The sequence below is a fragment of the Synchiropus splendidus genome, chromosome 8 (genome assembly GCF_027744825.2).
Source record: "Synchiropus splendidus isolate RoL2022-P1 chromosome 8, RoL_Sspl_1.0, whole genome shotgun sequence".
NCBI classification, from domain to species: domain Eukaryota; kingdom Metazoa; phylum Chordata; class Actinopteri; order Syngnathiformes; family Callionymidae; genus Synchiropus; species Synchiropus splendidus.
In genome coordinates, this window is record NC_071341.1 from 8441935 (window position 1) to 8455915 (window position 13981).

The 13981-nt window shown below is 45.6% G+C and overlaps 1 protein-coding gene across 1 annotated transcript; it reads left to right on the top strand.

The window, feature by feature from the left end:
- The first annotated feature begins 624 nt into the window (after positions 1-624).
- sgpp2 (sphingosine-1-phosphate phosphatase 2) lies at positions 625-13930 on the top strand. The gene is made up of 5 exons (XM_053873173.1): positions 625-912; positions 3600-3761; positions 6965-7144; positions 10043-10132; positions 12513-13930. Exons 1-5 carry the CDS (start codon positions 706-708, stop codon positions 13056-13058), a joined length of 1185 nt encoding a protein of 394 aa, XP_053729148.1. The 5' UTR covers positions 625-705; the 3' UTR covers positions 13059-13930.
- Positions 13931-13981: the final 51 nt, after the last annotated feature.

The following is a 13981-nucleotide window of genomic DNA, read 5'->3' on the forward strand; positions in this document are numbered from 1 at the left end:
CGTCTGGTACCGGCCCTGGACGCATATTGAGGTTTTGAAAAATGTGTTATTAAGAATAAGAAAGTGGCTTAACTTTAGAAACCTAACCAGTGGTTCTGTCACTCACTTTGTGAAAAGCTAAAAAGTCTGGCAGCAAAACCTGGACTCTAAGATCTTCAGGGAGTTCAATAAATCATTTACAACCCTAAGCTTTGAGAGACAGATACAACACATTCTTAAATTCACAAATCTCTAGACACCTCTGCGGGAGCGAGAACGTGTCACACAAAATTCACTACGAAACCTAACCAACATAAAATGTGAATATCTCGAATGATTAACAGCAAGACGTCCCAAAAAAAACATATTTATAATAATCAAATCATATTCATATTTTACATTTTAGTGTAGTTTGCTGTAGGAAAATAATAATGAGGAGGAGCTAAATGTAATGAGTCACTGTAAATCTGTAAATCACACCTCATTGACACCACCTTCCATCACAGAAATCCAATTCATCACTTCGTCATAAACCGCCCTAAACATTAAGTACCGCTGTGTCTAAAGGTCAAGCTGGCGGGTTCGTCCCTCGTGAAGCACCGCCCCGCTGCGCTCACCTGTGCCACACATCAGCCGCACCTGTGCTCCGCTCCTGATGCAACGTGCTTCTCCTGCTGCCTGACACAAACACCTGTTCCGCCCCGAGACCCTCGAGTCCTTCCTGCCATGCTGGGGCTCCTGGCGCACCTCAACGAGCCGCAGCTTGTGGCCGGCTTTCAGAGACGGTGCGGACTCTTCCTGGTCGAAGCGCCGCAACACAACCAGGACACCCGGGCTCTCGAGGAGGAACCATGTGGAGGTGCGCGGAGCAGGAGGGGCCGCCAAGACCCCAATTCTAACTATAAATATGAGCAAAACGGATGCGCTGCAGAGGTGAGGCGCGTCTTGTTTGAATATTTACTCTGCTGGATACTGCTCGCATCCGAGTTTGTCGTAAAAGAAGCACTGAAAAATGTGGTTTATTTACACGGCAAGACACTGGCTTTTCTCGTTTGTCGAGGTCTGTCACATCTCCATCAGTCTGAAGGATGTTTACATTCCTGACGGGCTCCTGTGGGAACACTGGGTCAGTGATGAGCGACGGGGATCCGCTGCCCTGCGGGCAAACCGTCCCTGTGAAGAACCCAACATCCGGGTGTGCCTGCCAGAGACAGATCACGTGACGCGGAGTTCGCCCGTGGAGCGCAGAAGTCGCTCACTATTGAATGAGTTCACCTCACTGTGTTGCGGAACTCAGGCGTACAAACAACACAAATACATGGGAACTTCCTGGTTCACAGGTGTTGTGTTTATCTTTCACTTCGTAGAATATCAAGATTAGGATTCAGAATCAGTTATAGTATTATTTCATTATTTATTATAATTATTTTTGGTGATGTGATTATTTCTTTTGTTCAGTCTTGAACACATTCTCTGTTATTTGTTGACTTTGTGGGCTTTGATGTGAAGTAAATATGATTTGTGTTTGTGTCTGTATGACGATATTTGAGATTGTCAAGTTTTCAGGGTTTTCCAACGTTTTTTCCAGCACTGTGTGCACGGTTGTGTGTTCTGTCACTGTGAACCTAGAAGAGTGCACTGGACGTGTGCATAAGATCCTCGCTGTCAAAGCTGGTGCTTCTCTTAATGTTTTTCAAACTGGTCAAAGGCATTGGATTTCTGTATTTGGTTCCTATAAGAATCAGACCCAGAAGAAAATTGAGCTTGTCAGCTAGTTGAATATGAAGTTCGGTTACAGTGAATCCACCTGCTAATGCCTGCACCAAGGAGCTCATGTCACATGACGTTGACAGCATACCGTCAAGCAACAAAACAAATTCCATAAGTCAACAATTCTGTTTGGTAGCTGTGAAAAGAAAGTGTCTTGATGGGGAATCAAACCAGGCTTGCTCGGGCTAAGTCCTCACCGATACCAAGAGTAAAAAATGCCGACTATTTACTACTGTTTTTCAACCTTTTTCTAGCCATGGAACCTGAGGTTCATTGAAAAAATCCTGGGGCACACCACCAAAGGAACTTCAGCCGAAGTGGCTTGTGCTTAAGATCCTATAGAAAATCCCAATTCATTTGTGGAAAAACTGTAGCTATTGACACTGGGTTGTTATTTTAACACGCTATTTGCAGAAAATGTATTTGTTTTAAATGGGTCCAGAAAGGGGTGGGCAATATGGCAAAATATATAATGATTTATCTGTTTATTTACTTACTTTAAATAACTTTTTGATTATTTTATTGTAGTTTTCCAGACAAATTCTTGTTTTCTTTGCCTGAACTTGCTTCATAAAAACAATTATTCTTTCTCGCTTTACATTTTATTTTGTAATGCATTTAGTTTTCCCCAAACTTTTAAACCACAAAGCAAACTTTGACAGTCCATGGGTATCAATAAAGTTTTGTTGTGAGATGTCACATTAGCCATTGGCTCTGTTAGCTCTCCAGTGCAGGCAGTCTTTGGCGTCGCGGGTCCGACAAGGATCACTCCCTCCATCGTTCTGTCGTGAAAGTGTGTGGTCAAATAAGGGAAAGAGAAAGATGTCAACATGCAACACAGAAGACTGACTTTATGAATACTGCATGCAAATGTCCACTAGATAGTCGCAGTTTGACACCTTGAGATTAAAAATGTGATTCCCTCAAGTAATGAGTTGTTTTTTTTTTTTGAGATTGGTGACTCCAGCCTTTAGTCACCTTCCGCTGTGGTCCTGTTGTTTTGCACCTCAAATGTTGCGCCACATCTCGCCACATCTCAAAATAGATTTTCATTGGTCCAAATTCTGTGGTGCAATGTGGATGAGCATTGATTTAGCTCCTCAAAGATGGAGAAACAGTGTGAGAATCCTGAACAAAACAGCTCAACTATACAAAGGGTGAGGGGAAGTACACCCTCTAAAAAAAATCCCAGCTAAAAGCCTGATCCAAACTATTGCGATATCATCTAGCAAGCCCAAAACAAGGTTGAAAGAACGCCACGCTTTGTCTCTGAAGTCACATGGAAGTTGATTTATTTTGGTGTACTGTGTTTAATTAGGTCAAGTTTTTTGCTGCTAGTCCTGAACGGAACAAGGCAGCAACAGTTACAACAGATTCCTTTAAAACCGTCCAAGATGGAAATTCAGACCAACACTGGAATCTGCTCCTCCACGCTATGATTCTTCTTTAATTCACTGTACTTTAGTATTTTTAGTAGAAACATGTTTCTCAAATATGCACAGAGCTTTTTCAACTCAAGTCATACGGCAAAAGAATAAAATCCATTCGATTGGCTTCCCTTGGTGCCGCTTGCTATCTGGAGTGACTCACAACCGCACGGCAGAGATCTGGGTCAGCCGGCAGACTGACGACTTTAAGGCAGATTAACGCGTTGAAACTTGCAATCGGCAAAACTGGGCAAATTATTATTGCTGCCTGATGCATGGTTGGTTATGTTGACAGTTGGGATTAAAGTGTGTTTATGTATGCCAGAATACATAGGAGGAGTTGAGATCCTCACATTTTGAAGTCAAATGTTGCCCTACAAACGAGACAGAGTCCCTATCTTAAGTGCCGATCTTTCTCCTCAGGTCTGCAGCAAGCCAAAGTATGAGGTTCGAAACAAGTTCCTGCACCTGCTCTTCTTGTTGTCGGCCAGTCTGGGGCATGAGGTCTTCTACATCACCTGTCTGCCGTGCGTGGAATGGAACGTGGACCCCTTCCTCTGCCGGCGCCTGGTCAACATGTGGACCGTGAGTGTGTTTGCGTGGCATGGCCGCTCCCGATTTGACCATCACAATGTGTCCTCTCTTCTCCCCGCTGGTCCGCTCTTCACCTCTCAACCTCTTTTCATCGTCCCAGTGACCCGTCTGTGACACTGCCATGTCTGGCCTGGGGCCACAGTGGCCAAGCTGACCTGACTTCTGACATTAGATATGGGATGCGTGAGGACTCATGTCGCAAAGATCTCCCCATTTAAGATGGTTATCGTGCCCGAATAATGGCCCTATAGCTTGCAAACATGTCAGACTTGTTCGGCAAATACACTGGGTGTGTTTTTATGCCCTTTGTGTCCCTGCTTCTGGGTGCTTGGTGTGGTGCCCTATATCTGAACTCCCTGTTTCGCCCCCCGAGGGCAGGAGACGGCATTCTTCTGGCGTCCTGGCCGCACCAGGCCGCCACGTGAACTCCTTTCAAGACGTGTAAACACACACACACACACACACACTCTCTCTCTGCTTCTTTCCTCTCTCATCAAGCCTTCTAAACACTCCATCCCCTCCCTCTAGTTAGACATTACCAGCTCTCCTCCCCCTCAGTCTACCAGCCGAGTGTTTTATTGGCCTCATCAGCAGCGCCAGCGTTCTCTGGCTGACCATTTGGACCATCATTCCCTGGGGGGGGCACATCATCATGCACTTCTTAACAGCACCCTTCCATTGTGCTGGCCAAGTTACCCAGGGTTCACAGCGGCCGCCGCCTCAGTCTCTGACACGATAAAAACATCCAGTTTAGTCGTTCACTTGCAAGCACTGACCAACACACACCTGGAGTGTATCATAAGATAATGGCGGTGACTCCACCATACTCATGATGCATTGCTTGTACCACAGACTTGTAGGTAAAAAAACCCCATAAATATTAGTCGAATGTAATACAGGATTCTTTCCAACGCTTGTGGTGCCTTTACCAAGACTCGACCTCCTACACTGCCCAACATTTTGGATTTTATTTAACATTTATATTTTGAATGGAGCTGTTTCATGTATTTATTTACTGTAACATGTATATGATGCTGGTCAGTTGGTCTTTTATTTTGTTATTAGTAAGGGCTTGTCAAAAAATCGATTTGACTTCATTTCAATCCTGTACTTGCAAAGACTGCAGTTTAAAAGATTATCAGTCACTATGAAGTTATTTTGACTTAGATGTGGCACTTAAATGTCTGTGAATAGGGGTAAAATAAACAGGCAAATGCTGTGTGTGTGTGTGTCCTGCCTCCTATAGGTGGTGACACATGTAGCACTCTTGTCTCCCTCTAATCCGCTTGTTGACAGATCAAAGTCTAACTCACCACACTCGATCAATACACTCATTCATGACACGCACTCTGCCTGTTGATGCTGCTCCCTCACCGTGACCCGTCTTCCTGTGGAGGGTCTTCTGATGAGGCTGATTTGTAGACAGCGCCGGTGGGGCGGCCGAGGATTTTGACCTCACTGAAACACAGTCTGCTTGTGAGTGAGCCAAGTCATGGTAAATGCACGAGGCCAGCCTCAGCGTTGTCAGCAAGTGCATCATCGCCAATTATTCTGTTTTGGTGTGGGCAGATGTAAATCCTGGAGTAATGTGCACTTGAAGTGAGAAGGGATACAAAGTAGCTCAAGCATTTGCAAAAAATACAAGCGTAGAAAGTCAGTTCTCGATGCTTTCAGCTTATTTTGGGGTGGAACGGAAACCAAATCATCGCAAAGTTTTCTGTTCCTTTTATTAAAATGACAGATTATATTTGAGAAATGTGTGAATATTATTGTGTTGTCCTGACCCTTGATGTCGGCATCTTTATTCATTTCAGTTTTATAAACTGAAATTCGTCCCAAAAGTTCCCCTTGACAATTGCTTTTCTTGAGAGTTGAGCCAGAAAACTATAGAAAGCAGGTTTTATTTGCCTAAATATACACAATATACACGCATAACAATGCTGTGCCTTTTGTTTAGAGTTACGAGTGATCACAAAGCGAGAACAGCTTGCGCCCCCCTCGGTCACATCTGTGCTCTTCATGTCCTTATTTACCCGACATGTTCACTATATCTCCTGCCCACAGTCTGAGTCTAGCCTCCCAAACTTTGACTCCAAGCTTCTCCATCATTATAATAGTGAGGTCTCTGCAACTTTTGCTCATGCCAATTGTGTTGTTTTGTATTTGTCTTTGCAAAATGTCAAAGCAGTACGATGAAAACCGCTTACTGCAGCTTTTGTCGAGTGAGTCAAATATTGGAGAAACTCACTGTCTTGGTGGTTAGCAGACCTAAGCAGTGGTTAACTGAAGATGGATGAATGTCAATCGGATCTGCGGGATACGTCCGTTCACTAGATTAGATGGACTGTACTAGTCCCACAGTGGGGAAATTCACACTATTGACAACAAAGACACTGACACGTACCAAAGACATTAAGGATGCGCAACAAACACAACCTATCAAATAACACAAGACAGTAAATAAATACCCGTAATATCATGATGAAATAGATAAATAGATTTCCAGTTAGACACCAGAGTCCGGCCTCTCGTGTCACAAGTGGCAGAATGAGAAGCGGGCAGGTCTTAATGACAGTGTTGGTGAGGGTGGTAATATGCACCTCTGGGCTCCAGAGCTTAAACACACACATTAGTGTCCTGCTCCCTCGGTGCGTGTGTGTGTGTGTGCGCTGCTTCCCTGAGCCTGGCCATGACAGCCAGTCATTAAATATACAAGGCAGAGCTTTAAATAAACCTGCTTCTGGAGCAGGCTGCCCCTCCAACAGTCCGCTGGGGATCTCAGTGAAAGGCTGCACTTTTCGGCAGGACACACTCTTCTACCTGTGCATCACCTTAGACCTTGCCTTGACCCTCTCATCACATGCAAGGCTGTCTGGTGAAGACGCTGTGTCAGCAAGTCCCAGTCTCTTCCCATAGATTCGGTTACTTCAGACTGCAGCGTCCGCAGCTTCCGGACTTTGTAGTTTTTTTTTTTTTTTTTGTATATTGCTGGAGTGGTCCTGATTTATTTATGGCAGTGAGTGGTTTGCTTTAGAGAAACATCCTAATCAGGATTTTACTTCCCCAAATCGGTTACTCACATGTTGGGCGCCTGCTTCCTCCTGAGCTGTTGAGCTGTGATGATGTCAGTTTGTCCAGCAGACCTGCAGAGAAAATGTTTACGATTGTAACAAAATTTTCCTGTCGCTTGACAGTTCGTCATGTACATCGGCCAGGTGATGAAGGATGTCCTAAAGTTGCCGCGCCCCCGGTCGCCTCCTGTTGTCAAGCTGGAGATGCGTGTTGACGCGGAGTACGGCTTACCCTCCACACACGCCATGGCCGCCACCGCCATCTCCTTCACGCTGTTGCTCAGCGCCCCCTCCAGGGTCCAGGTATGCAGACCGTCTTTGCTGAAGAGCTTCACGCTTGCATCAGAAGATGTTTGGGCGTCTTCTGGGTCAGCGTGAAGTAATGTTTTAGAACATGAAAAGTATATATTTTTATATTGCATCACAATATAAGTCACAGTACCAGTGAAACAAAACTACGACTTGTAGTTCAAATAGTGTTTTTTCTTTTTTAAATTAAAAACACTTGAATTCATTCTGTTCTGTTCATACATTTATTAGCATTCTAGTTTTGTGTGGCTATTTGCTCCTCATGCTGTTACAAATAAACCTCCTTGAATAATACACTCACTTCACTTTGAACCAAGATTGGGAAAATATATGCGTTTATGCATGTACAAAGTCAAGAGTTTGGTCAAAGTGTGCAAGTCAATAAAGTTGTACACAGGAGCGCTTCCACTGTGAGCTAACCACTTAAATGCATGAGACACAGGATGCTAGGCTAATGTTGCGGTGCTCAGTAGAATGTCTTCAGCTGGGCCATAACCTGAATATTAGATCTCAAATTGAAGCAGAAAAGATGTTGAAAAACTTGTTTGTTGTAGTTGGGATGCACGAAAGTCAAGGTTAATTCATTTAAAACACATGTTCAATCAGATTAGCATCTGCAACAGCAGTAAAGATGGCTGCCGCTGCCAACCAAAATACTGTACATATCCTGCTGACAATTTGTTACATTGTTTTTGCCCTATGTCTGTGAAATAACTCAAGCTTAAAATGGATCATACAGTCTATATTTTAGTGTAACCATGATGCTATCCGCTGAAATGCCGAGCTCAGCTTCCACTTCAAAGCCTTGGAAAATCGGTGCCCCCTCAACAAGGTTCAATTGACTTCCTTTGTGACACTGACACTCTGTCAGTGGTCTGGATTATCTTTTGTAGAGAGGAGGAGACTGTAGTGGAGCAGGCGCGAGACCATCCACCCAACAGTTGCTGGCTATAACTGAAGCAGCATGGAGGTCGATGCTGAAGCGTCTCTGTGGGCTTCAGTCCTGAACTTCACTGTGCAAGCAGCACTGCAGCCATCATGGTGGCCAGGGAGGGGTGAGATGAGGATACGGCTGCCAGAGGCACAGCAGAGACAGATCAGTTGTCTACAAGGTTTGAGCCAAGTGATGTCTCAAAACCTTAAATCAAATAATTCACCAGCTACTAAAGAAGTTTACGTCCAGTTATATCATGAACTCATACATTCTGACTCACATCTGAGCATCCGAGTCGCTACATTGCAGGAAGAAAATATTTTTTTAACTCAGCAGCAATCCTTCCCAGATGCTCTGGAATGTACTGTGAGGTCACAGATTCATACGTGTGTTTGCTCGAGTTGCCAGATAGGAAAAGATTCACAGATCTGAGCGACACCCCGCACCTGAAGCACAGGCTGGACTGCCACAGCAGCGAGGCTAGGGCATGTCTTGCTCCATAAGATCGTAAAGATGCTCCTCCACTCAAACACCTGCGGAAGAGAGTGTCCTTATTGGAAAGATTAACCGTGATACGCCAAGTCAGAGATTCATTTTGATCATTGACTTGGACCGGAGTAGATTATTTCCACATCTCGGTTTGCCCTGCCATTATTACAGACGTATTAAGGGAAGGAATCGGAATATATCAAGTCCTGAGAAGATCCTCATTCGACCCGAGTCCTCGGAGGTGAAGTGCAGGTCAGACCCGGAGACTCATTAGTGATGTAACTACAGCGTGAATGGTCCCCTCTGCCAGTCTGGCAGGGATCCAGTCCGTGATAACTTCATTAAGAGCAACTGGTAAATGATGCTGCGCTGCGCCTCACGCTCGGGTAGTTGAGTGGGCAGGAGGGAGTGACACTGCTGTCCGTCAGCCAGCCGCTGGACAATAGGCCAGGAGGGGCGGGGCTAGCAGTCCCCATCAGTCACCATTCGCCACACCTTTCGGGCTGGCGTTTGGTCTTCTGATGGACTCAGCCGAGTCAATGACTGTCACACCTCCCGCCTCCTCCTCCTCCTCCGGACTCTTCCTCCCTTTATCTCTCCCACTCCAGCGCCAAGTCAATAAAACTCTGAGAGGCTCAATCACGAGCCGTCCTGCCCCGCGCCCCCTCAGCGGCTCGCGGTAGTCGTTCACAGCCTCGGCAGCTGTCGGGCTGATTTGTGGCGGGATCACGTCGCCGTCAAACATCTGCGCCTCTCAAGTTCAGAGAGAGCGACTTTGACACGGCCGGGTACAGTAGAGCACTTAACTTTGGCCCGACATTCCTCTCCTTCAGTCCTGTAAAACAAAAGGGGCACGCTCGGCAAGAGATGAGCTGGAAGCTCTCCGAGAATGCCCTGAAAGCCACAAGGCCTCGGGGCAGCGTGCACAGTTCCCGGGCCAGGTCAGAGGTCACGACAGTCAATCACGGAGTGACCCCCTCCTGTCCCTGGCATCCTTTGTGGTCATTGAAAAAAAAAGTCCCTTCATGAACTACCAGTGAAAAGGCTTCCAGCTGAAAAAGAGAGGAAAAGACGGAGTAAAAAGGCAGAGACGGGGGAGGAGGTGAATGAATACATGAGGCCTCTCTTCCCTCTGTTATTGAAATGCACCCAGAACAAAACCTGTGGATATAGGTAAAGGAGGGAGGGAAGAGAGGATGGCGGGACAGTAGAGGGGTGGCGTGACTGTTGGGAGAAAGATGGAGTACCAACACGTCGCAGGATTGACGAATAGATGATGCGACGACGGCATGTAAAAAAAGAGGAGGTGGGGAAGTTAAAAAGGGGACTGTTGATCGGGGGTGAGGAGAGGAATGTCAGAACTCAACTGCAACAATGGTCGAGCGGCATTCCAGCCCAGATTCCATCTCCCTCTCCGGATCACGTCCGACATGCGCTATCTTCAATGCTGACGTGTGGTTGTTTTGCAGTTCCCGTTCCACCTGGGCCTGCTGACGGCGACGGCCATGTCGACTCTGGTGTCCCTGAGTCGCCTCTACACCGGCATGCACTCCGTCCTGGTGAGCAGACAGACGCGCGCACACACACACACACATACAGTTGCTTCCAGAAATGCATTATTTATACTGTCTGGACCTCAACCTTTCCTTTTAAACTCTGTCTTGGCTCACAACATTGTATCCACCCAACTGATTACTAATCTTCCCACTAGTATCGACATCTGGCTGCTACCTTGATGGTTGAATTACTTAAAATTAAATGTGTATTCTCAATGTGTATTATGTGTATTATCCAAAGCAAAAATGAGCAATCGATGTAGACGGCATGTTTATACTTCTGCACAAAACCAAACCACTAAGTCAACCAAGACATAACTGGAAAGAAAACACTGTCCTCATTCTGTGGATACAGAAACAATAAAGTTTTCATATACTGCCATAAATGATATTATGATCACATTGCATCATCGGCATAACTAGGTCAAAGACTGGTGCCATTTGGTGACGTAAGCCGAGGTACAGTACAAACTCAGCAAACAAGCAGGGCGGTGTGCCAGGAAGAGGAGGAAGTCATGGGGATTATTGGCGAAAATTGAAGCGATTTGTTTGCAGTTTTTTGATGGAGAGGAAAGGACTTCGATTTGTTCTGGAAGCGATGACTCGAGCTTGTCAGAGGAAGAGAAGGGTGTGATGCTGTGATACCTTGTTTATTTAAGTGTGCAGGTGGTTTCAGAGCTAGTTTGAGGCGAACTTTCAAGCCAGCAACACGTGCCGTTCTAATAAGTTGCTTCACCCATTTTTTATGCCGCACTACATCTGTGACACGATGAGGACCTCCAGCCGCCATGCAGTGGTTTGGCATCTCTCCTCTGATGCTGAAGCTGAGGAGCTTGTTCCCCTGCACCTAATGGGTGCGTCACTGGAGCTGACTCTCTGCTTCCAGTTCTTGCTCAGTGCAGCTGAATTTGAATTCAGTTTTACTCTTATTTAGCGTTCAACTGAACCGACTTTGTAGACGCTACAGGATCATTTCAGACACTCGGCATATGTTGGCCTCGTTCCAGACTCTTGTCTGTGTCTCTTTAGTGCAAGATAGCCACTAAAGAAGATGAGTACTACATCATCACTAGTGTATAACCATCATGAGCAGCAATGCTGGCTGAGCAGCGTTGCCTCTGTTTTCTCTCCCGAGGACGCTACTCTTGCTACAAGGCAATTTGCATTTCCCCAAGGTTGTTGATGTGTGGCGAGCTGAGAGGTGCTGGCTGAGGTAATCTCACGAGTGTCATTGCGTGACATAGCTGGTGACAATGCAGGCCGTGGAAGTGGAGGGACGTTGTTGTTTGCCAGATGCTCTGTGGAAACGTGCAGCGTGTGCTCGAGCAGTGTCTTGCTGAAGTGTGTTACTCTTGAAGCTGTTTGAAGAGGGGAGCAATGGTGCTTCTGTGACGTCCCACCGCATCCACAACATGCCTCCACCCCAGTGTCGACACCTTTGATATCCATCAGGATTTTGCAAGTCAGAACTTAATATAATTGTAGCAGTCCAGCCCTTCACTGACATCCATGGTAGTGATGGATGAGGCTTCATGAGACAATATTTTCAGAAGCCACTAGAGGGCACTTTCTGCTCTGGAAACATTGGTTTGAGCAACCACTTCAATGAAACCTCACATCAATTTTAACCCAAGAGTGCCATCCAGTGGGCACCGCAAATATGGACAATGTTTCATGAAGCCTCATCCGCCCATCACTACCTATCAGTCAAGACATAAGGGCTGCTACAACATAAACCAGTAGCATGGAGAGCATTTATGGGCTTCATGAAGTAGTGTCCTTGTTTTCAGTGCTCAGTAGGGGGCGCACTCAGATTAAAAATGAGGTGCAGTTTCTTTGAGATGGTTGTTCATACCAGAATTTTAGAGCAGATTGCACCATCTAGTGAAAATGAGGACGCTGTTTCATGAAGCCTCATGATCCACCCAGAGAGTTCAGTACCTTCATAAAACTCTTATAACAAAGTTCAAATTTACTGTAAACAACTGAGCAAATAAATAAAAAAACATATTTAGGAGGAGATGGTTTTTACCCTGCAGTTCTGCTTCTAAAATGAGAGGAAGCGTCTACAGTGAGCTGATATGTAAAAGTATGTCCATGGTGATAAGTCAAATGTAGCACTGTGGTTGTGGATATTTTTCCTGTTTAATAGTGACAAGATGATTTTTACTGCTCAAACTAGCCCTGCCTCAGTGATCGCAGCGATAGGGGCTATATTGATTTAAGGGGCTCAGAAAGTTGAGTCATTTTACAACTGGAAGTAGTCGTTCTAGAGTCGTCCACAGCAAAGACCCGGAGACTCATTTTTTTTCAAACAAATTATTTTTACATTTCCTGTTCAGAAGCCGACATGATATTTCACTGACATTTGCCTCCATCCCAGGATGTGATCTGTGGCCTCCTGATATCTGGATTCCTGCTCCTAGTCACCTTCCCCTACTGGGAGGCCATCGACCACTTCCAGCTGACCAACATCATGTCTCCATTTGTGGCTCTGTCCCTGGGCCTCCTCCTCAGCTTCACGTACCCAGATCTGGACCACTACAGCCCCACACGGGGCGACACCACCACTATCTTGGGATCGTGGACCGGAAGTTCTATTGGATACTGGGTCAACCAGCGGGTGGGGCAGACGTTCGAGCCTGAAGGGGTTCTTCCAGTTCCACTCCCGTCACTGACGCCACACAGGTTCGCTGTGGGCGTTTCCCGATGTCTGGTGGGCATCGCAGCTCTGCTTGCGACACGTCATGTGATGAAAACACTGAGCCTGCGGGCGTTATACTGGTGGTACAACGTTCCGAAAAAGGACCATGATGCAAAGAGAAGAAAAGAAATCGAAGTGCCGTACAAGTTGGCCACATACACGTCGGTGGGACTTGTTAACTCGATGCTCGTCCACAGACTCTTCCTGCTATTGGGACTGCTGTGATCAGCTGACTGTATTTGTGAGAGAATGTGGACCAATGTTTACACCTTCATGCAGTGAGCTTCAGTAGCAATGATTCGTGAAGGTACAAGTGACTGACTGTAGATCAACCTTACATTATGACCACCTAACTCATTAGCTATCATCATCTTACTGTAAAGGCTCATTCATGCCCCCTTTACGTACGAAATTGTACCCTTACGTTTCAAACTAGGTTACCGTCAATGATCACATGCTTCCTTGGGTTTTGTGTGTTGGTATTGCTGCTCACCAATATATCCACCAGGGGGAGCAGCTCAACCTCAACTACACAAACTCAAAAACAAACATTGTGACTGTGGAAGAAGTATTGATAATGTACACCGTACACAGAGGAAAAAGGAGGCAGCATTGTAGGAGGCGGTAGTCAGTGAGGCTTTTTCATGTCTTGTTAGAGCTACATACTGTATCAGGTAGTAACACTGCAACACTGCCCTCATGCTCCGTTTGGTCCGTATCCGTAAGCTTTGTGGAAATGTGCAGAAATACAAACGAAATGAAACGTGTCTTCATTTTCAGAAACCACTAGATGAAACTCAATTCTTGGGATTTGACTATTTCAATGAAACCCAACTTTTTTAAACCAAACCAACTGAGCTGAGAAAATGAGGACACTGTTTCATGAAGCTTTGAAAGTCTGTCACTAGTTGACAAGCGCCATGAATGTTCAGCTTGTTGGTGGTCATAATGTTATGACTGATTGTGGTTTGTTTCTAATCAAAACTTGATCTGCTTTTAAGTGCACAAATTAACCTGCACTGTTTTACTTGAAGTATCTTGAAGGTCAGGAGCAGAACTGTAGAGACCAGTTACAAGGAACTGAAAATGGTTTATTAAGTAAAGGTTTGTATGAAACACATTCATCTGTGTTAGCTGCCTTTTTTTAA